Source organism: Ammospiza nelsoni, chromosome 2, assembly GCF_027579445.1.
Source record: "Ammospiza nelsoni isolate bAmmNel1 chromosome 2, bAmmNel1.pri, whole genome shotgun sequence".
Lineage (NCBI taxonomy): Eukaryota > Metazoa > Chordata > Aves > Passeriformes > Passerellidae > Ammospiza > Ammospiza nelsoni.
The window spans coordinates 29156835-29181413 of NC_080634.1; the positions used below are offsets into that span (position 1 = coordinate 29156835).

Here is a 24579-nt window from a genome sequence, read left to right on the forward strand (position 1 = left end):
TTGGAGCAGCATGCTTTCCTCTTGTGTTCTGCCACACCATCAGTTATCCATTAGAAAATATGGATGGAAAGCTCAACTGAAAGGGCATTAGACTAAGTCCTGGTTCTTGGATTTCATTTACCTGGTCTATATTTTTCTAACATTTTAAAGGGCAGGAGCTGAAAGCTGCAAATGAGGTACAAGATGGAAAGACCACCACTTTTATGCCTCTTAAAGGCTTATCCACAGACATTAAGAGTTGAAGGGCTCCATCACAAAGATACTCTGAAAGATTGTTTGTAAAATATTTAGCTTCTGCTTGCTGTGAAGTTTCTTTGAAAATGATACATCTTTACTGTATACAACTCCTACCTGTAGTTTCAGTTTATCCTGGTCTCCAAGGACCCCTCTCCCTTGGCAGCTTGAGTTCACAGATTTTCACACCTTTGTTCTCAGCACGAATACTCCTGGGTAATCCAGGGCTTGCTTCTTTAAGGTTATGAATAGCATCACTTCAAAAATGCTCGTGGCTATGTATCATATGAACAAAGAAAATGGCAAAGCTTTAGTGCCAGCAGAACAGGTCAGAAATTGCAGAACTCTGAGCAGAGGTTTGCTGTTGATAGAAAACAACAATACAAAGCTATTGCCAACTGTAGTGGGTTGAGCACTTGCTGAACTGCACTTTCATGTCTTTCCTACAACAATATCCAAGCCAAGTGCCTGATTACTGCTCCAGACAAATACACATGTAAGGTCTGAAGAGTACTGCAGGGAAAAGAAATAGAACAGAGAGTGTGCCAAGCTGCTGTTAAGGAAATGCATTTAGAGGATAGATGAGGAATGACTTTCTCATAAAGTATACTGCCCTATTTTATGCCTATGTGCAAAGGGATGCAACACAAACACTCTCACCAGTAACAGGTACAGTGAAAATGCACTGACTAGTGGGTTTTTCCTGTAAATTACTACTACAGCATGAATGTACTAATGACTAACATGAATACCTCAAAATATTGCTGTTATTGCATAATGATTTCTTCCAGCGTATCCCACATGGTTGTACCACTCAAAAAAGCACATAAAGCAGTCATACAGAGGTGTTCAGCTCTTAGATTTCCTCTTAAAATGTACACCTTCACTACCTGCTTTGCAAGTCACTGAACTTGCCATAATGCAGTAGGAACAGGTGTTAATAGTTACATCAGATTTGGTGTAGGAACCATTCATTCACATAATAGGTGATTATGCTCTTAGAAGTAAAACAGGACTTGTTTGCACTACATGGACAAATAGATTTATCAAGTCCATAAATTTTAATATGCTCTGGTGGGGACCACTGCAGAAAGGTGTATCTTCTCATCTTCACTTGCCTCTTTACATTTTTCTGTCATGCTTTGCTTCATAAGGCAAAAGTTCCAAATACACAGAAATGCCCTTTTTCAAAGTCTCAAAATAAAGTACTTTAGGTTTTCTGTTCAAGTTGACAATTCATAATGATGCAAATCAGTTGTTTTTCATGGCCCAGTGTTTGTTTGTTTGTTCTTATTTTGTACCTCTTCTTCTTAGCGTTAAGGCTCGACCTGTGCGGATGCCTCCTGGCTACCAGGCAGATCTGGTTATCCAGTTGGTGTGGGTGGATGGTGAGCCTCCACAACAGATTACCAGTCTTGCTGTAAACTCTGCTTATGGACTGTAAGTAACTCAGAATTAAGGTTGCATTGATTTATTGTTTATTGCCCTGAATCACATGTTTTCCAACTATACTTTGAAATTTCCCACCGACAATTAAGGTCAAAGCAAAGTATTCAAAAGATGCTGTAAATCAGATTCTTGGGGGAAAGTTATTTGAACTGACACAGAGATTGTAATATGGGATGTTAAACTGCCATTCTTGCCAATATTTTTACTAATCCTATTTAAAAGACTGAATCTTTTCACATAATTCTTTCCATCCTTTCAAATAAGATCTAATTGCATTTCAAATCTGTAATTTTCAAAGTTATTTTGAAAGGTTCACCAAGGTGAAATGCATTTAATGGAAAATGGTGAAGTGATTAACTGTTAAATACCATTTTTCATTACATCATATTTTAGTTGGAAATTGTCTTCTGAGAGCAGCATTTTTATGTCTGTGCTAATGTCTGCTTGCACAAGAATTGGTGACCTGAAATTGAGAATTGAAAAAGGAGCATTTAAATGCTGTATTCTGGATGGCGATGCAAATGAGTGTGTGTAATTGTTTCCTCAGGTTCAGTTTATTTGCAAATTTTTAATGTTTTCCCTTACTGAGAGTCACCCTGATACATTAAAATGGTTTTCCCTGTAGGTGTTACTCCAGTAAAACTATTGGCTGTAATTGGTGTTAGGTGCTGACTCCTGCTGATTTTCAGTAAGTCACTGGACTCTTTTCAGAAACTTAGGCCATTTAATGCAGAGTTTTTACATTTCTGCAAAAATACTGTCTTCTGGGGCCTGTTTTTTCAAGTTTTCAGCCTGAATTTCTAGACCATTTCCTATTAATGAATTCTAGGAGTTTCTTTTCTTTACCATACCCTGATACATTTGTCACTTGTGCAAATTGTTAGGTTTTTCTCCCTTCCAGGTCTCAGACCTCAAGGCAGCATCTGAATGATCACACCATTCTATCACTTGTAAACTACTCTGATAAGTTGTGGTTCTCCTAATGGTCATTGTGGTTTGCTAAACCACTGATTGATTCAAGCAAGAGCTTTAAATAGTTTCATTTGCTAAGAGCAATAATAGATTATGGGACAGTCTCCTTTAAAGCACCATAAGCTAACTACAAGAGTGTTTCAGAAATAAACGCATGTACGAATAAAGTAGGCTGATAATCTGAATTTAACTTTCCTACAAAATCTACCCAATAAAGATCATTTTCCTTACATTTTTTTCTGCAGACTCTCTTCTCTCTTTCTTTGTCTTGTCACTCTTAACTTTTTCCTCAGGCCTATGACAAGGCCTTTCTTTCATCAGAATTTTTGTTTACTACTTTGTCACCTGTTATCTGTCTTCACCATGTGGAGAAACCTATTCCACTTCAGCATGAAGCCTGAGAGCATGTAGTTTTTGCCATGCTAATCGTAGAATTATTTGGGTCATCTTTTGCCTAATTTTTCTTCATACACCAATCAGTTTAACTAGGTCAAAGGCATAAAATGGTGTGTGTTCTGGAGAGTCTGTTTCCAGTATTCTTTTAATTAAATTACTATGATTTCTGGAACTGTTATACTGCAGCCATGAAACAGGAATAAAGTATGATGCAAAAAAACCTTTATTCCCAGTAAAGATGAAAGATTTCAGACACTGCAAAATTTTATTTAATGTAATTGGTTTACTTATAACAGTACCAAGGCTACAAATTAAAAGTATTAACACCTGTTTTATTTATGTTGAAATGAATCATCAAAAACTTCTTCATGTTGTCTTGCAAAATGCTTCAATTACAATTGAAGAATTAGGTTAACCTTGAGGAACAAGGTTAAATAAAAATAATAAATTTGTTTTGAAGTAGGTTCTGTTGTACTGAAAGCGGTGACTGAAAATTTATTACTGGCTCATGGGGTAACAGTTTTCAGCTAATCTGCATATTAATTGTCCAGAAATGTCTGATGAGGGTTTTATGACATTTCTGTGAAAGATACCAACAGAACAGGACATCGCCTAGCAACTAATTCTGTTGATTGCTCAAAACTGAGAAATTCATTTTGTTTTTGATTTCATAAGGACTTGGTTGTTAGCAATTTATCTTAAGCCTTGCTAATAGTAATGGCTGTCTAGAGTTTTTTTATCCATCCTCAGAAGTGTTATTAATGAGCAACTTCAGATTCTTTTTTAAACTCATTTGTTTGGGTATAAGAAATATCAGATCAATGCTTATGTGTGAAATTAGAGGAGTTTAGAAAAATACAGACCAGGAAATTATACATTTTGTTAATTTGCTGACCAGGGGTGTGAATGTTCACAAGCTATTCTGGTGACTCATGTTTTCGAAAATTATTTAATCTCAGGTTAATAATTTTCAAAGTGCAAATGACCTTTTTTCCCTAAAATACTAATAAATGAGATTGACACTTGTCTTTTTTTTTCTCCTCCCAGAATGCAATAACTTATGAACACATAGAATTAATCCTTAGTCTAAAACCATTGCCCCCATTCACATGAGCCATTTTCTCAAGCTTGTCCAGGTCCTTCTGGATGGTTCTTGTCCCTCAGGCACATCTCAGCTCGGTGCTGTCTGCAGATTTACTGAGGATGCCCTCCATTCCATTGTCTCTGTCACTAGCAAAGACATTTAGCTGTACTGGTCCCAGTATGGGCCCCTGAGGGACACAAATCGGGGAAAAAATACCAATGGAGAAAAGTCAAAGTGCATCCATAGTATTTCCATAGATGCTGTACTGCAGTCAGTGTTGAGACTAAACACAGTGTACTAACAACCAGTAGAATTCAAGCCACTGTTGCACATGGTGCCTTAATTTGCTAGTTTGACAATTGAGGGAAAATAATTTCATTTTTCTTTATGTATTATTTTTATTTGCTATATGGAACCCTCTTTTTTATAATAGAAGCAGTGTAAGAAAAGGTAGGACAGAGGAGAATTTTCTAGCTACCCTGCTTTCCCTGCACCTCATTACTTTCCTTTTGCATTGTTGTTTTTCCACACACAAATTCCTTTCAGATATTTTGGAGATACATTAAGAAGAGTCAGGTGGAGGTGAGTGCACAGCTCACTTTTAGTGTGAATTAAGTGCTTTTATGCTTCTGTGCAGAAAATTACAGAACCTGATAGCAAGTGATTCTGAATATGATTGAAGATAGTTTGGGTTTTTGAGTTTCTTTGTGGCTGTACCTGCAATCCTTTCTGTCTGGAATTTAAAATTGCAGTCTGATGCAGAAGGGGAGAGATCTTGCCCATAAATCAAACCACCATCAAAATGCATTTGCAGAAGTATTTCAGTGGGGTGTGGAGACTGTTTTAACAGAAATCTCTGCTGTAGCTAAGCTGACAGAGTTGGAAGGAAATTTTATAAATGCTTTTCAGATTTGGGTATCTCCACAATACAGCCTGATATATTTCATTTTTCATTAACATTTAGTTTTGAATGAATTTTTTAAATGTATTTATATTTATATTTTAATTTGTATTTTATAAATGCATAACCACTTTTTAATATCTGTGTCCCAATTTTTATTCTTAATTGATATCATTATAATTAGAATTATATTGTTCAATAAAGCAACATTTAGACATTACTGCAATATGTTTGATTCAGAAAGATGGTAGAAGTTGTAACTGCTTTCTGGAAAATTAATTTAGAAAACAGTTTTTAAAATTTAGGATTACAAATCTGTAAGAAACAAAAAACCTGAGCTTGAGTAGTTCCTGAAGAAAAGGTTTGTGCACTATTCATAATAATAATTATTATTGTTTTCAGGATTTAATTACACATTGCTAACACTTTTGAGGGACATTTCTCTTTGTAGAGTGGCTTTTGGGAACTGCAGTGGTTTGGCAGTAGTGGATTTCATGCAGAAGACAGTCCTGCTGAGCATGGGCACCCTCGACCTCTATGGGTCCAGTGATCCGTACCAGCGGCAGCCCCGCTCACCCCGCAAGAGCAGGCAGTTTGCTGCAGGTAGGAAATAAATCACTGTGCTTATGAGCCTGATATGTTTCTTTGGTTTTTTTGCCTGTGGCTTTTTCTAGTGCTTTTGGAATGCATGACTATTTGCCGGCCAACGGAGTTTCTATAACTTGGCAAAAGAAACTTGACATGCTCTAGATGCGGGCATTTTCTCAGAAATAAAATGTTTTGTGAGGTTGTTTTTTTTCCTTTTGGGATGGAGGTCAGCAAGTAATTCCCTTAGCTGAGTCTGTAAAAAATCAAAATGAGCAGAGCAATAAATTGTTTTTCTGGCAGTCACTTGATGTGTAGTTTGTATGCTATTTTCTTTCTGGTTTCAATAAGTTCATACCAATAAGTAAGACTTCAATTTAAGCTTAAATGTGTTTTCTGCCAGGAGCTATTCATTTGAATAGTCAGCTGTGTGTAGAGATGTAACACCTGGGAGGCATGTTATGTAGGTAACGCAAGGAGCTCAAATTAAGCACTTCATTAGTGCTTCATTAGTGAAGTTCTTAATATAAACCTAACAACCCCTTTTAAAATTTGATGCTAAGAGGATCAAGTAAGTCATAACTGTTGTTATGTGTTGTGTACTAGAAATATTAATACTTCAGTAGAGCTAAATTTTACCATACTTTGTTGGTTATCTAAACATTTCCTTGTATAAACATTTATTTGTATGAGAAAAAGTCAGATCATCTGTTTCAAGTCTTTCCACTTGACATATTCCATAGTAACATCCAAGAGTTAGACACAATTATGAAATGTGTTTTTCATAGCTGTGAAGTTTTAGAATTAGATTTTAAAATATCTTTGAAAATGTGGAATTTTAAATCTAACCCTAAAATTATAGAAGCAACAGATTATAGTGGGTTTATGCCATCAGCATTTTCATCAGCAGGCCCTGCACTGAATCAAGTCCTACTTCTCCATGGAATTATAGGAATTTTTTTTTCAATTGGGAATGTGTTTACACTCCAAAAAGGAAATAAAATCTAGAGGAAAATTTTTAGAATAAAATACAAGTCTTCAGGCCTACTTCTGCTCCTGAAAGACCACTTATCTCACTTTCTATGCATTTAATCATGGCAAGCTTAGTTCCCATTTGTGCCAAGTGTTAAATATGTAAATTTGGCACAGCTGAGGAGAGAAGAGATGAGCAGCTTCAAGTTACCTTCAGCTTCTCTGTCTGGTTTCAGCCAGCCTCACAGCAGCTCCCTAAGAAATGTGAGCAGCTAGCCACAAACAACATGCTTCAGAACTCTGTACAAAAGGTGGAGGATTGCTCATGTAGAAAAAGCTGTTATAAGCACTGTATCACAGAGGGATTTTCTCTGTCACTGGCAGTCTGGGCCAATCCTTTAAGGCATCATTCCAGCTATCCAGTGCTGCCAGAATGGAGCCCACTGTGGATAAATGACCGCTGAGAAGGATTGCAACTTCTAGATTGCTCATAGAAACTATGCATCTAAAAAAAGCCTCAGCTGCTTTCTCACCATCCATCCCACATCCTTTACTTTTTTGATTATTTTTCTTGTTATATCTCCCAATTGGAAGGTAAGCATCTGCTGAAATTTCTTCACCTTGGCTGTTCTAGATGCTGGTTATGATATCACTTCCTTTCACTTTAGACTGTTTTTTCTCTCTTTCCTCTGCCTGCTGCTGATGCTGGTGTACTGGCATGTTCCAAAGACAACTTTTGCATGCGTGGCCTGTCTAACTTTTATCCAGATTTAACGAAACGGATCCGTACTTCCTATCAGAGTAAGTTCTATAAAGGTTAGGCAAAAAGCTTTATCATGATTGGACTATGCCTGACTTAAACCCATGTGTTTGTGCTTTGTAATGTGTTTTTTAAACACATTCAGCATGCATGCAAACTTACTACATTTTGTGATGTCAACCATGCTTATTTTTGACAATTACCTTTATTATACAGAAATTCTTTTCTTTAAAAAGAAAGTCAAAGAGAAAACCTTAGTGTTATATGGGACAGATTGGGCCTTAGAAATTACTTTTCAGCAACGTTATGTTCTTGGTGACATATTCGTTTTATATTCGTTTCCATGTACATTTACTAATATGAAGCATTTCTTGTTTTGCAATGGCACTATCTGTAGTTACCAATTAATTCTTCCCTTTTTTCAGAAGAACAAGGTGGCTTAAAAGAGTACCCATTGAATTGGATGCTGTGAAATTTAAAATTTTAATCTTGGTTTGGTACTTAAATATTTGGCTTTGGGGAGCCATCCCATGCCTCTGTTCTTTGATGGGGAACGTAAAGTGGGCATAAAAATACATACATCAAAGAGGGCTATGAAAATTCATGTTCTTAATATCTTTAAATTTTGAGTTATACTGATATGAAATTTAAATATTAGTATTAATCACTGCAGAATACAGTGAACAAATCTGTAATTAATTTTGCAAAAATGACTGTTCAACAGATGAGCAATACATATCTTAATTAACTGCAGTGCTTATATGTAATTAGGTCTCTAGGATGCCTCTTTTTAAAGTATTTTTCACAGAACAACAGGATAGCCAATTTTATATTAAATATTCAGTATGAGCAGGATAAAAGAGTGGCAGTTGTTTTATCATCTCTCATAAATATAAAGTTATGTAGCTATTGAAATACATTTGTACACTTGCACATCACATTCTGTTCCATCCCTCTAGGCTGATTTCTATGACTTTATTTTATAATAGTTCATAAAAGGTGGTCTGTTTAGTTAAAAGTCCAGTTACCAATTCAGCAGTCCATTAAAAGGTTTGGTGTATGGTATCTTAAAGTCTATTAGTCTGATCTTGCTAATTTCAAGTCTGTAATAGAGAACCTGAGTGACAGACAGCAGCCAAATGTTTGGGGGGTTTTTTGCCCCCTCTAAAAATTAATAAATTCTAAGGGCAAAAATTACTAGTGTTCTCATTCAGAATTACAAACATAGACCACAGAATCTTTCCTAGCTGAAAATGTATTATCTTATTTCTGTCTTCATCCCCATAGTCAGAAAAGTCTGCAAAACCTTCCTTGTGAAGTATTAGTCTGAGTTCTAGGCACGATCATTTTTTAACTTCTTTCCTCAAAAATAGTTTGGTTCTTGCTTTTGTCATTTGATACTTATACAGGAGTATATATTGTATGATCTGAAAGACGCAGTAAGATCAAAAACAGGACTAGAATCTGTCACAGACTGAAATATCTTGCAAAGTCATTCTCAAGTTGTGCTTTGTTATATCCCTTATCTGAGATTAATTTTAAAACGGGTATTAAGAGTGAATTTTGGATTTTGCTTACAAGTTTATCTTCTCTCATAAGGCATGATGATGGGAAAAGTAAATTATTTTTGGGAATCGTGCAGTCAAAGCCAATATTATTATGACAAAAGCAGGAACATTCATGTGATAACAGAAGCATTAGGTCTAAACTTTTAAGGGTTATATCAATGAAAATGGAAGTTAATGGGAAGATATATGAGTAGTTGATTCAATAAAGTAGTGAAGCAGGAAGATAATTTCATGCGGATCTGTATGAGAAAATAAGACTTAAGGTATTGAAGCCAAAGAAGAGATTATGGATGAGGAAAATACATTTTTGTTGGTCATTTTAGAGGTGATTTGCAGGAAAAGACAGTGTAATCTAGTGTCCAGCCTAATTATGAGGTTAAAGTGTGACATTCAAAGATGTAAGCAATATTATGTATTAGAGTATAAGAGAAGACAGTCATGATGATAGCTCTGTTCATGTAGTAAAGAGGAGATTTCAGCACAAAAATACGTTGAGTTGATCTTGGCAATGTTAAATTCCTATTTGGAACTATTTCCTATTTGGAAAAGCCTGAATAGATTTTAGAAAGACAGAATTACTACTCTAACTTGGATGGAAGAAATCCAAGTTGAAGATGTGTATTTATGAATCACTATGGATATATATATATATTAAAAACATTATTGCCATGTTTATACAAAATAACCTCTTCAAATACTGGGTCAGAGAAAGAAAGTGTTGATATTTCAGTCTGAGATGTCCTGCAACTGAACAGGGAAAGGGCAAAAAAGAATGAACATGTAAGAGGAAAGAGGCAATATGTTGGAGAAGAGGAAAGACATAATAGATAATGTCAAGGACATCCAATATGCAAAGCACTGTGGTGGAATAAATGTTCTCAATTTTAACCAATAAATCTATAGATAGCTTGATGCTGGTTACATATGTAAAGTGGACTCAAATGCACCCAGAGTGGACTTGGAGCATTAAGGCAGCACATTCTCTGGTTTGGGAGGTGAAAGTGGGAAAGGGAAGCAAGGAGGGGAGAAATGTCACCAGTTCTAGGAGTACACAGTGGAAGAGACTGGAATGTAATTGTCCAATCAGGGAAATAATCTGAGGAAAAGAAGAAGCTAAAATGAGCATAAGTGCAGAGCTGGGGATAACTGCCAGGTGTTGATGACTGGTTCCATTTGCTGTAACATCTACAGCCACCTCCCTTTGTAGCAAGGCTATATCACAAGCTAAACAAAATGAACTCTCTGTGCTGTACTGCAGAATTATGAGGTTGCTTGGTTGTTGTTTGGTTGGTTTGCTTCTTCAGTTGAAATCAAGTTGTGCGTGTTATTACCTGGTTTTTGAGTAACATGCATTCAAATATTAAAACAAGTACATTTATTGCATCTAGAAGGGATAATGTCTGCAGCAGAACATTAAAATACCAAAATGATGCAAATGAATTTGCATCTCCTACTAGAAATTCATACCATCTGTTGGTAGAACAAGAAAATAGTCTTTATGAAGCATCCAAAGTGTTGTCAAATCCAAAGGATGTTGATACATTGCAAAATAATTTTCATAATGAAGACTTTCCAGTGAGAAGTTCTTGTTCCTCCTTCAGGCCAATCCCTTGAGAGGGGGGGTGAGCAGAAGTATGGTTGGTCTGACAGGAGGATACAGAAAACTGTGTGCTATGAGTCATTGTATATCAGTAATTGGCACTTTAATTCACACCTAAGATGCTAATATAGGTCGAGTTTAAGTCAATAGCTATATTCTGAGCTAACTAATTTCCAAAGAATGCATGCATAGATATATATAGGTATATAAACATAAAGAAAATATGGTATGATAATTCAGTATTAAGATAACACTGAGTTTACGTATTTTATTGGCTTGTGAATATTTATGACAATTTATTTATAAGCAAAAATGTGATGGCTTTTGGGGCTTTAGAGTAAATGATCGGTCTGAATCATTCAAACATACCGATAGAAATTTCAAATTTCAAACATAATTTTAAATTATGGGTTCATTAAAGTTGTTACCTCATACTAGTTTTGATCCTTGAATAAAAAGGAAATTAAAATCACACTAAACTTAGAAAAGTATCCATAGGACAAGTCTTTAAAAGTATTTTAATGTCTTATGTGATACATATACCTTTTTGCACTATTTACACATTTATAATTTGCTCAGACTAAAACCAATAATGGGTATATCTTCTCTCAGGTGGTTGTTCACATTGCCAGTCTTGGGTTTTTGCCGTTATTTTTACTGCTATATTCCTCTTGCTCTAGGTGGGCTTAAAATTTGCTGGGGTGGTGGTTTGGGGGGGACTAAAAATAGCTAAAATATCTTGGGGCACAAGCTGCCTATAGAATTCAAAATAGAAAGTGAAAATAGTTTTTAATCGAATTTCAATAGCTGTTGTAGTCTCTCAGACATTTGAGGGAAGCTGAGGTTCGTGGAAATATTTATACATGGTTAATTATTGAGAATATTTAGTTTAGTTTCCTTAAAAAGGAAATGAGAGTAAAAAATGAGCAGTAGTACAAGGAAAAGCTTGAGAGCTCACTTTCTTATCTCAAAGGGAAACATTTAGTGGAATTAACGGTAACACAAAAAATTTGACGAATATGTGTTTATCCTTTTCCGTGAATGATGATTGAGGAATTCATGGCCTTACAACATCTTCAGAATTTAGAATTTAGCAAGATTAAAAGAGACTTTGGATAAATGGGAGTGTAATGAGCAGAACTCATTAAAATATTTCAAAGGAATAACGATTTATGGCAGGAGAAAATTTGCAAGTGGGAGTGCTTAAGCAAATCTAAGTGAGATTAAGCCAATACTCTTGTGCAGGGCACATGGTACCACTTACACTTCACATGGGGATATATTGCACTTCTTTAAAGGCATCTGTAGGTGGTCATTGCTAGAGGTGACCGTGGCTTGACAGCAAGTCAAGGTTTGTGGAGAAGTTTATGTGTTTGATATTCTTAAATACCATAACATGAAATGTATCTTTAATGTTTCATGTTGCAAATTGTGCCAATCATGAAGAAGTCATGGTTTTCTTACTGTGGTTGCTCTTGGGTGGTGCAGTTTGGTGATTTTATTGTTTAAGTCTATAGAAGCATAATTTATATTGAGATGGAATATTGTTTTTATGAACTCCATAGAAGAAAAACCCAAACTATTTAGAAGCAAAGTCTGACCTGGGATTTGGTATTGTATCCAACACCAGTGCTAATTATAAGATGTGTAGAAGATCTTAGGCAAGGTGCTAAAACTTACCTATCTCAAAGAATACATTTACAAAAGAAACAGTATCAGTTTTATTTTTCAAGGCCTATGCAAAATTGCTCCTGCTGCACCTTGCAGACAGTTCTGCAGCAAAAACCCAAATCTCTAGGTACATACAGAAATCTTGGGTTCAAGTGGAAGTAAGATCTGCTGTACTTGAGAGGCTTCCCAAATTATTACAGTTTCTGAATATTCTCAGAACATCAAAAGGGACTGAACTTGCAATTGATTGAAATACAATTTTTTTTCTCACAGATTCTAAGTGAAATGAAATAAAGACTCAAGTACATTTTTCAAAATAAAAAATACTTGTTTTTCAACAATAGTGTCTGGTTTGTCAGATCTTGTTTCTTAAATCAGGAACAAGTATGTTGTTAATACTGACTTAACAGAGTAAATCAATACTGCTGGTTTTCCAAAGGGCTCTCATCATTATTCTTGCACTCCTGCAGCTTCATTAATGGTAGGAGGTTTTTTTGTTTTGCTGGCTGGGGCACTGGTTCCTATCCAGTTCTTATAGCAGTTCAGAAATACATTGTAATAAAGTGTCACTACCTACATTAAGATTCCACTGGATTTAATTCTAAGAAAGCAGAACTGGTGACTGAGTGGCAGAATTTTCCAAAACAAGAGTGTATATGAATTTTAGTCGTGAGGGTCTCTGGGCCTCACCTCTGAGGGTCCAGAAGCAATAAAAATTATAACATGTTCTCTTACAGAAGCCATGGTACCCGTTTAAAGCATACTGAAAGGTTCTTGTAGGATGTTTGATTCTCAGGATGCAGCACAAGCAGTGTGTGTGTCAATCCAGTATCAGGATGACAGTAATGTACCCCTGACCTGAGTGCTGTGGGTCCACCTAGCTGGCCTGGGAATGTCTGGGCAGGGCTGCCTGTCAGTGCCAGGCAGCCAATGGTATGGAGTGCCAGAGCTCCTGTAACAAGGGTGAGCCACAGGGCATTACAGATACATACAAAGGGTGCATTTGAATAGCTGTGGCCATGCCCAGTTAGCCCATGGTAAAAGACAGAGTGAGCTCAGACTTTCCCTCCCCGCCATGCCAAAGGCATATTTGAGCCTGGAACATTCAACCTGTGGCAAAGATGGATCTTAGTTTGCTCACAGAAACAAGCTCGAGTTTTTGCAGTACAGGCTAGGATTGCTTTCCTGGGTGCTGTCTTCCATGTAGGTGGAGTTCTGACAAATATGTGTGTGTGTATATATATATATATATATATACACCATATATAAAGTATTTTGTCAGAAAATTCAGTGTCACAGCCAGCATTATCAATGCTTCTGTGTCCTTTAAAATGACCTGTCTTGTGTGAATTCATGAAAATTCTGATATTGCTCAGTAGTGGTAATCTTACTTTTTTTCTTCCCCTCTTTTAAGATTTCCTCCCTGCATTATGCAGCAGTTGAGAGCACAGAGTTGATTCCACATCAGATTGACAGGGATGAATGAGTTTGAGTCATATCACAGACTTTTAAATTTTAAACTATACTTACTTGTTTTCTTTTGTTAGGTACAGTCACTCTTTTCTATCCCGAGGCACTCGGAAAACAAATCTGAGTTAACAAGAGGTGTGATTTTTTTTTTTTTTTAACCAAGCCTAAATTGCTGCAGTGACAGCCTGATAACTGCACTTATCTGAAATAGATTATTTCCCTCTCATTTCACACCATTCCTTTCTCCAAATTGACTTTAAAGTGCAGAATATCATCAACCAAGAAAGTTGAAGCATGCCCTGTTAGATTGTAACTTAACTCTTTAACTCCATTTTTTCAGGCCTGACTGAACTCAGTGACAGTCCAGTTTCCCTGGAGCTTGAGCGTTGCAAGTCTCCCACTTCAGGTAAAGGTGATTGGCTTCTCTTCCTGCAGTCTGTATAAGCCATTCATGTCATGCATCACTGTGTTTCATTAATCCCTAAGAAGTGAAGTGCATAGTTCCAAAGAGAAGAAATTACTGGAGGAGCGCTTTTTTCATAGCACAGTAAAATCCTAAGTCTGTTTGCTTAAGGAAAAACTTAAATGTACGTGGTGCATCTTGAGGTGAACAGTGTGAAAACATTTGAAGTAACAGGATCATGCAGGTATATTCCTATAACCTCCTATAAGAAGCTTGTTTCTCTGTTTTCTTAAAAGGCTTTTAAAGTTTTTTTTACAGTAGGGAGTCCTTGTAATTCTGTATGTATATATTATGCGTACGTGTACATGAAGAAATTATTTGAAATCAGCAATATGGAGATGGTAAATTTTAGCCATTAGAACCCCAGTGCCTGATTTACATAATTTGTAATGAAAGCAAAACCTCAGATAAAAATATTTGCTTATGGGCCAGAGCAGGGAAATCTTGGCCACACAAAAATGTATAAATGTTTCCCATTTTACCCATAGTCCTTCAGAAGGTGGAATTTGTCCATTCCTAGAGACCTTTTCAGCAAGTGCCTAGTCTACATTGATCTCTTTAATGTGAGTTCACTGTCTTAAAGATGGTTGCTAAGAGCTGTTTTCTAGTAGCTGGCTTTTAAATGTTATGGAAAATAAGGAGGTGTGGCTGTGATACATTCGTTTTGCTTGTGGTATGCATATCACAATTCTTTTCCTTGTAGTTTGGTAAGTATTGATAGATTTTTCCCCCCTTAGTTATGGTAACAAATACCCATAGTATGAATAGTATGCTGTTCAAATTCTCTGTTATTGTTTCACATATTTTATGTCATAATAACAGGATACATTAATCTTGAATGAAAGCCACTAATTAGTAATTATAAAAAGCTGAAACTAATAAAAATGTTTCCCTGACATAGTAAGAGCTGAAACAAAACAGCTGCTTTGAAATATGTATTTCCTTGTACTATTTGCAACCCAAAATCTCTAGATATGGAGATATTCAAGTGAAATGGGCTACAATAATATTGGTCTAAAACTAGGAGCTCAAACTCTTGAGCAGGGCCTCAGAAACTCATGATATAGGCTTTAAAATAAAACTTTTGATAGCTCAGTTATAATTAGATTATTTGTTGTGAGGCTCACTGGGATTCAACTTTTCACTTTTCTCTTCAGAAATGAGCTAAAACCTTTTCTTTTCACTGAAATCTGAGATGACTGACTTGGTAACCATATGTGCATATTCTTAGTTTTATAATGATGAGTGTCTCCTATAACACTTTACTTTTTCTGCAGTTAACTTCAATTTTTCATTCTTCTAGTGCTCAAAAATAGCTTTCTTAGATAAATCTGAGATAATTTGCTCCAAAATTTATTCTGCTTATTTCTGTTTTGGAGATATACAGCAGGAAAAACATGGCATATTTATGGGTGTTTCCTATTTTAGCACTTTCATGTTGTTTTCCAAGCTATATTTATATTTTTAAAATGTGAAATCAGCTGCAGTTTTGTAGGAAGTAACTATTATTAGAACTACTTTTTAAAACAAGTTTCTTTTACTGTGACTGATACTAATTATTTTTATTTAATTATTGCAAAATTTAATTAATATTGCTTCTGCATACTTGCTGTAAAACAGGGCAGAATCCAACCTAGTCACTTGGAATAAGTGACCTCAAAAACTTGGGAGAGGAACTAATCCTGTGCTTAACCAGCAGAGCCTCACACCCACACCAGCCTTCTCACTGACTAATGTTTCTTGCTCATGGAGCACAGCTCCATACTTACGGATGTGTCAGGCAGGATCCTTCCACTTCCAGCCTTGCCTTTATCTGTTTAAAGCCCATGGCACACGAGCTCTGCAGTGGAAGTGTGCTGTGTTCCGAAAGAGCCCCGTGATCTTTGTGTTTGTAAAACCACTGACCTCATTCCTCTGCTGAAAACAGACCAAGACTTGCTCTTCAGAAATTTAGCAAAACCAGAAAGAACACTTGAACTGCTCTGTGGAGCGATTCAAGTTGCTGCCCAGTGGAGGAGGGCCTGCTGGGTATGACTACATGAGGTTGCAAAGACAGACAGAACAGAGTTTGTTTTGTAGCTCTTCATTCTGGTTGCCAGAGCACATCAACATCAGTTCTTCACCCAGCAGGGAAGGCCATCCCAGGTGCTGGCCCTGAGTGTGCTCAATACATACACAAAGTGCAAACTGCTGGAGGGCATGAGTCTAGGTGACAAACACTGCACACGTGATGGATGGCACAGTGGTGAGCATCTTCATCCTTAGCTCCATCAGAAGGGCAATGATTTGAGGAACAGCATTGCTGTGCTCACTTGTGTACTTTGAGATTCCCAAGGCAATGCCTAGGAAGAATCCCCAGGGCACACTGATTGCCAGTGTAGACATTGAGTAGTTCTAGATCTGAGTGAGCCATTAGGAGCTTAGTCAGATTTCCATTCCAGTCAGGCCATAAGAACAGTGTTGGTAAAGGCTTCTTGGGGAACTTGAAAAGTCTCCTGCCTCCTCATCTCTTGGTCTGATGTTGAACATTGCTTAGACTGCCTGAACTGTATGTTTCCATGAAAAATTGATTATGCCTGTAACAGTCTAGTGCTTGGCAATGTTTTAACCTATGACTAAATTTCTGCAGACAGCCTAGGTCAACTCAGTAATTTGGCTGTGTTGTTTTTCTTCTTCCTGCCTCAAAGCAGAATTAGGCATTTGTGTGTTCTGTCATTGATATGAGTGATGGAGCACTGAGCAAGAGATTCAGGACTGAGGAGTACTTCTTATTTCACATGCAGGGCTAGTACATAATTCAGTACAAATCCTACTTCTTCATTAAGTAATATTTAACTTGGTTCACAAGACTGTCTTCTCAGATGTTCCTCCTGTGCTACTTACTAAAACATGACTTTGCAGATGATATAATTGAAAAATCAGATTCCCGTTCTGAACACTGTTCAGAATAGAACATAAAATTAAACCATTTGATTAAAAGTTTTCTGAAATGCACAGTGCCACACAGAGGTTAGCAGCAAGGGAAGAAATAGAAACCTTGCTTTTTAAGAGTGGTAGGCAGAGGAATAATCTTCCTTAATCACTGGTATCTTGTTTATTAAACTAGTATTTAAATGCTATAGTGATGCATTTACAACACTATAAAGGAAAAGAAGAAGTTAGTAAAACCATTTGAAAGACTCTGCTTATTTTTGAATATCTGAGAGGTGGAAATTTCCACTGTAAATATATTCTGGATGTAGTAATATGTATGGAATAACACTGGTAAAAATTGTGGAACAAAAGAACTTTAAAACCCCCCAAACTCTTACCTATCTAAGGCATGTTTCATGAGTGCAAAAATGCAGCAAGGCATGCCATATCATGGTATCTGGTGGCTTAAAATCAAAAGCCTCAGAACATCCTATTCTTATTCCTGCATGCCTTGTTCTTTCAAACTGCATTTTCATTTTTGTTTGTGATTTGGGGGTCAGAAGGGCTCTGTATTACTTCCATTCTGCAGTGGCACATGAGAGCTCAGTGTGCCTCATCATGTAAGTGGTGCTGTATCAAATGCTTGAGTTAATTACTGTGTAATGTATTACAGAACAGTACCCATTCCAGTAAATTTTGTCTTTATCATCTCATTAGGTAAATTTATTCAGAGGCTCTTAGGAATATAATGCATAATATATAATTATGTGTGTCCATTACTGTTTTAAACATTGATATGGAGCTTCATATTGAAGTGTATTAATGGGAATACACTGTGAGCACAGGAAAATGCAACTTTGGATAGGTCATTTGTTGTGTGAGATGCAATAGGACACTTTAGACTTCTTTCAAAGACCAGAAGGAAAGAATTTCTTCAGTCTCTGTATAGAAGAGTTACTTCTCAAATGTTTGTTCTAAAATGAAAAAGGATTTGTGTTTTTTCTTAAGAAATACCTTCATTTTGGGGGCTTGCATCCAAAATGCTTTTAAGACTTTGAAGCTTAGAGAAGGCTGTGTAAAGATTCCCACAACTAATTCCCATGGGCTCTGAGACAGGTCCCTAATGGCAAGACCACACATTTTTATACATACTATGATTTCCAAGCATTGCTATCCTTATTCATTTCACCTATTAAATCTGCCGGGATTAGGCCTTTGCCGTGCCAGTCTCCCACTTTCCTATGTGAAGTTTTTTTTTTTTTTAATAGCTTTCTTTCAAGAAGAGTATTATTAAGTTTCTTAACAATCATTCTCTTTCTTAATATGTGGGTGACTTCAGAGCAACTGAAGAGATTTGACTCCATTTGAAAATTGTATTCTCCTGGAAAACAAGCTAGAAAGTAAACGTTTCAAAACATTTAATGTGTCTGTAAAACATGGATTGTAATTTATTTTGAAACTTAGTTACTGATAACACTGCAAAACCATTTCTGCTTATCCATGTTAAATTAAGAAGGTTGTTAACTAGTCAGAGGACAGTAATTAGAGATTAGCTTCAGCAGTGTGGATACAAGGTGCATTTTATCACTATTTCCCATAAGCAAGGGAGTTTCTGAACAGGTGAATTCATGCTTAAGTTTTTGAGAAGGGACTTGTATGTAGGGATTGGCAAGGAACAGGGAGCAGTGTGAGCTGGGGAACTGGGTTTGGGCCTTTGTGCAGCCCCTGGTGCGTGGCTCAGGGTTCAAGGGGGCTTGAGCAGTAACTGGGACTGATATTTCTGAGTGTTAGCCAGGTAGAAGCTCTTTAGTAGAAAAAATCCTGCATGAAGTCACCTTCATTTTGAATAATACAAAAATCTGTGACCACAGTGCTGCTGTAATAGCTGAGGGAAACTCAGCATTGAGTGCCAGAGCTGTGAGCATACATTTGTTTGTTGGTTGTGCCTTGGTGTTTTCCTTGAAAGACTGAGAGGAACCATATGGCTGCAGAGCAGGATGTTGTCAGGTCAGGAGACCTGCATGCTCAGCTTAGCCGGCTGCTAGACTGTACCTAGGAACTCTTCCTCATCCCACAGTTGAATAATTTGACTCTTAACACTTGAAGCTCTTTTGGGTATGGGCTGTCTTGCCTTATGCTGTAGCATCACAATTTCTGCTGGCTGCCTCCAGCACAAACGTAAACAAATGATGATAGCAGACAACTCTGCTGGCCTCTCTAGCATTTATACTCCATTCTCAAATAAAACTGGATTTCAAAAGCTCTCTGTCAGCAAGATAGGCTCATGTGCATGATCCTTCTTTACAATAAATGTAAAGATAGTAAAACATGCATGATTTAGGTACTAAAAATGGGTCACATAAACTGATCAGAATATGGATTTTATTAATAGTTAAAAGTTAGTTTAAAAAATTAATATAAACAGCTTTAATCACAGTAAAGCATGGAAACAACTAGCTTCTTCTGTTGTTTTTACCCTCAGATATGGGGTCTATCATCAGTGATCCATGCTGTGTCCTAGTGCATCAATGTCCAGCTGTGTGATAGCCACGTGAAGGGTGTGCAAGTGTCACGTGGCAGCTCCCAAACCAAGCCTGTGCAGACTCCTTCAGAGCAATCAGCAAGTCCAAACTTTGCATGTGCTCTATGAGTCTGCACACAAACAGCTGGGAGCTATTGGGTTCAGGCATGTATCACCATTTGGGACACAGCTGTGGCACAAGACACATAATTCCTGCTGTACACAAACACCTGTAACCTAGAAATAGAAGAGGTTAGACTACCAATTTTCAAAGCTCAAAGCTGCATGATGACAGCACTAATTTAGCTACTCTAAGTCCTAATCTTTTAGTGAAGCGTCCTACCGTTTTTCTTATGAATTGCTTATCCTTTTTCAGAGGGCTGGTTAAGCCAGATGTTGTCCTTCCACTAAAAGGAGATTATATCACAAGTGATGCTTCTTTATAGCAGAGCACTAATTTTTCTGGAGCTCTAGCCACCCATTCACAGTCTGAAAGAGTATTTGACAGCTGCTCAGATAAATGGAATGGGCTTTAAAGGCTGTTCTGAAAATCAAACTACCCTTTGTGTGAGTGCCTTAAATGGACATTGGTGCCTAACACTTGGTATCCAAATTAGAGAATTTTTATGTAGTGGTGTTAGGGGTGTGTATTTTTGATGTCGGGCTGATGTGGAGAGACCTCTTCGCCATGTCCTGATTTAAAGTTATGGCTACAGATGGATTACTGGGAGGGCTGTGCTGGTTCTACTGATAACAAAATATTGTTCAAGAGCCTCCTGGGTTCCCCTACTCATCCCTGAAGAGAAGAAGAAAACCATCTAACATAGGTGCTGGCTGATATTTAATTCTGCCACATTGCAGGCTTTGCAAAATAATAAAACAGAAATTTCTTATTTCAGGGATTTTGTGACTTAAAAGAGTGAGTGTCTGTTCTGGGCATCCTTCTGACCTAAAAGCTTACTAAATCCAAATAGCAAAGAATTTGTTTCTTATATTCATATGTTCCTGTCACTGTGGTACTTATCATGTGGGACTTTCTTTAGAAGTAAAATAATAGTAATATAACAATTAGTTGACAAATATTTGATTGTTCCCTTCTAGTAACAGACAGCATGGGTAAGGGGTAAAAGCCATAAAACCATGTGAAAACAATAATGAATACAAAATGAAATAACCAAATTGGAAATCAAATCTTCTGAATAATTAATAAAAGATGTCTTAAGGCGTTCTTCTGATAAATTTAATGCCATTTTGACTGCTACAAGACATGCTTTATTTCAGTTCTCTGGTGTTCATTGTTTGAAAATGTGCTTGTGTGTGAGGAAATGAAAACATTTTTGAACAGAAGCAAAATTACCAGTTTCTTGCATAATTGGAACACAACAAATAATTAAACCTTCACTAAATTGAGTGCAAATTTTGATGACTAGATAACACCACATTATGTCCTGAAGCTGCCGTATTTCGTTTCTGTGCAATCTGTCTTCCTTTCCATAATATTACAACAGTATGTTCTGTGCCCATAACCTCTACAATATGCCCTCTCTTTTTCAAATGCTATCTTGAGGTATGATTTCATCAGATCTCATAATTTCATTGCACCCTCTTATTAAATTGGTTTGCAGGTGTTTAAATATTTGTGATATGCTGCATAGCCAGCATTTGCAATATTTGCCTTAATCTCATTTGTGGTTTCTTTTTTTATCATTCCTGTCACCACAAGGTAAGATACTGCAGCCCACAGCCAAAGCTGTGTAAAACATCATTCACTCCTTGACAGCTGGAGTAATTTTTTTTTCCCAGTGCTTCTTTGTTCAATTGCATTTATTTTGCTGAATGGTGTAAATGAAAATATTTAAACCATTATTCTGCCTTTATATGCTGATTAAAAGAAAAGTGCTACAAATCTGCAACATGGTTTTAACAAGAAGATGGCATGTTGTCTTCCCTCGCTCCTTTTTCTTTCTTACTTATTAACAACTGCCTTTCTCCTTTTTCTGTTGTTTCAGTTAAAGGATCAAGAAAGTTAAGTCTGCCAACAGATCTTAAGACTGATCTTGGTACGGTAGGCGAAAGCCAACAGCTTTAAACTTCCTTACATTCATTGGCAAAACATTTTACCAACTGATTCATGAGATAACACAATAACCTCAGAGGCTTTGTCTGAAAAGGCTTTCTAAAAACCACCTATTAACCCATACAGTTCTGTTGGCAGCTCTCAGCATTTTGCTTGTTTAATATTCATTTAGTTCATGTAGACGTATATTGCCAATCATTACACACTGTGTGTGTAATACTTTATTCTGAAAAAACTCCAGAAGTTTTTCCAAGCTGGTTGTTGGTGAACTCTGCCTATAATACCCAATGCATGCGCTGGTCTATTTTCTTTATTTGGTGTATGAGTTGTGCCACCACAGTGATAAGACAATTGAACATCTGTATGTTATGGTGTCTTTGAATGTCTGAGAAGTCAGGCTGGAAATCAGTCATTTGTCTCAGTCCTCTCCTTGAGACTTACCTCAGCCAGCTGTTAAATACATAGTTTGCTCTAATCTTTTTCTCAATTGTGCTTTAATATTTCAGTGGAAGAGCATAATGAGAGTACAAATTTCACCTCAAAAAAGCTAAAATGAAAATTTCTATATCTTGAATTAGCTAAAACTGTTGGGAGCAGATCATGCAACACCATATCCACATAAAGGGTACTGCTCCTGGTATTTGGATTGGAATGTACAGTTCACACAAAAAATTCTTATAAGCGGTCTTTAAATATTCTCAGTCTCAAGGAGTTCTTTCTAGTTTTGCTCTCTTGGGAAGTTTCCTTTATAAGATGACTGAAAAAGCCAAGTAGCCATGCCTCATTACTTAGCATCCTTTAAGAGATAAAATTAAAGTTGGATCATGTTCCTTGGATAAGACAGCTGTATTCCATTTCTGTCACTGGGAATCATGTGCACCTGTTAACCAAGGTAGCACTTGTTCCACAAGGCAAAAGTCAGGAATATAAATATGTCTTTCACCTTATAAATGACTGAGAAACTTGGAAAACTGTCAATTGCTCCTGGTAAAGATTAAGTAAATAAACATTGAAAAATTGCTGGGAAAGTTCAATCCAAACTGTGCAGGCTTCAGAGTATGAAGTGATTCAGTTGAAATAAGTTTGAGAAAATAGGAATGGAGAAATACACCCAAATAAAATTTGGAATGGAAAATTGTAATGTTCCTAATACTAAAAAAAAGGTGAAAGAAGTAGGTACCTATAAACCTGTAAAATTAATATTTATCACTAAAATAATGGGTAGCTATTAGGAGGGAAGGTGAATACTTAGAGTATCAAAATAGCCATAGGATAGGACTTAACACTAAGCCATATTCTACAGATCAACTTCTTTTTGTTAGTATTATTAAAGGTACATTGTCCTGAAGGACACATAGCATTAAATAACTTTAAACCCTGAAGCATAAGACAAGCAAAAGATAAACTTAATGGACAGAAGACTGTATTAGAGGATTTTGAAAAAGAAAGCATACCATTGTAATTAGAATTGGTGAGAGCTTTATTGTGTAATATAAAATGTTGCGTATCAGAGAAAAAGCTACCTTATCATATTCCTGTAATCATGTTGGGAGCGGGACATTGTAAGCCTTTCCTAGAATATATCAAAAAATTGCAGGCAGGTTTATATTTTAACTACCCCAAGCAAGCACCAAAAAAAAATCCCCAGGAAACCCCAAGGACAGGGGAGCAGAGTAAAAAGCTCCAGAAGTTAAACAAATTCAACCTGAAAGGGTTGGAAGCATAATGATCCATTTTAAATGTATGACATATGTAAGGAACTTTGAAGATTAATGGAATGCATAATGTTGCCTGTAGTTCTGATTTCAGAGTAGTCATGTTTCTACCATTCCTTTATTTGCTTGTATTCATTCTTTTTTTAATAGTATAGAACAAGCTAAGTATAAACTAGAATAAGCCTAAGAAGGTCCAGTTCAATGTCTTGCAGAAAACAGTGGAATGCCATTGGTTCCGAAAGGTTCATAAGCACTGAAAGGAGTGATCAAATTGTCACTAAAGCATCCTGTTTGGATGGACTGAAAAAACCCCAAACTTTCAGCTCTCATTCATGACTGTCTTAGAAGGGCAAAATATTCCTGTTAATTATTCTAGCCATTAAAACTGTGCTGAATTATAGATTGCTCAGCTTACAACAGGCTGGGAAGAGTCTCTCTTTCTCAGTATAAGGAGCTAGATTTAAACAAGAGGTCCTGGAAAAGGTGATGACTGCATTTCCGTTACTTCTGCTCCAAAATGTCCTGGCCACACTGTCAGATATTATTTATCCACTGTTTGGCTCTTGCCTGAGACTGTCCCCATAGTCTGAATATTCAAGGGCTAACAATAGTTTTTGGCCCACACTTCTTGTAAAGATATTCAGGTCACCACTTTGAGATGATAAAATATTGTCCATGCATCCCCTTGGCTCTGGCTCGTGGCTCTTTAGAGAGTGCTGATGCATCGCCCACTCTCAGCAGCGGCTGCAGCTAATTGGGACACACATTAGCATTTGGCAGCTTACAGTTCTCTCACTTCTTGTGATCTGCCTCGTGGAATGTCCTTGCTTTCACTTTGCTTTGAATTGTAAATAGTTGAGGTTAAGTAGAAGTTAAATCTATTTCAGGTGGAGGTGTTGCCTGTACTGGAAATTGTCTGGGGAGTAGTTTGCTATCATTTAGGGGAATAATGTGTGATCTGATGACTCAGGGTGTACTTGTTAAACTTCAATAGGATTTTCATGACCTAAAGGTGCTCTGGGACTCCACTTTGACCTTTATATGACTGATGAAGTTGATCTCAGCTTCTTTTTATTTTGATGTGGTGATTATTATCTCTCCTTGCTGAAGCACTTGTCACCTGTGGATGTTGTATCTCCACATGGAAATGAGTGATGTGGCACATGAAGCGATACATTGAAGCTTCTTGATTGTTTTAGCTACTGCAGGTCACAGCAACCCAATGTTT

The 24579-nt window shown here is 36.8% G+C and overlaps 1 protein-coding gene across 3 annotated transcripts in view; it reads left to right on the forward strand.

The window, feature by feature from the left end:
* The window catches only part of STXBP5L (syntaxin binding protein 5L), a 184546-nt gene that overhangs the window by 129703 nt on the left and 30264 nt on the right, over positions 1–24579 (forward strand). Inside the window, exons 17-21 of one of the 3 annotated variants that reach the window (XM_059493339.1) lie at positions 1549–1674; positions 5488–5639; positions 7323–7394; positions 14003–14068; positions 21569–21619. In XM_059493339.1, coding sequence (XP_059349322.1) covers positions 1549–1674; positions 5488–5639; positions 7323–7394; positions 14003–14068; positions 21569–21619 — 467 coding nt within the window. The remainder of the gene's footprint in view (positions 1–1548; positions 1675–5487; positions 5640–7322; positions 7395–14002; positions 14069–21568; positions 21620–24579) is intronic. The other 2 variants (XM_059493340.1, XM_059493341.1) reach the window with 2 other exon arrangements.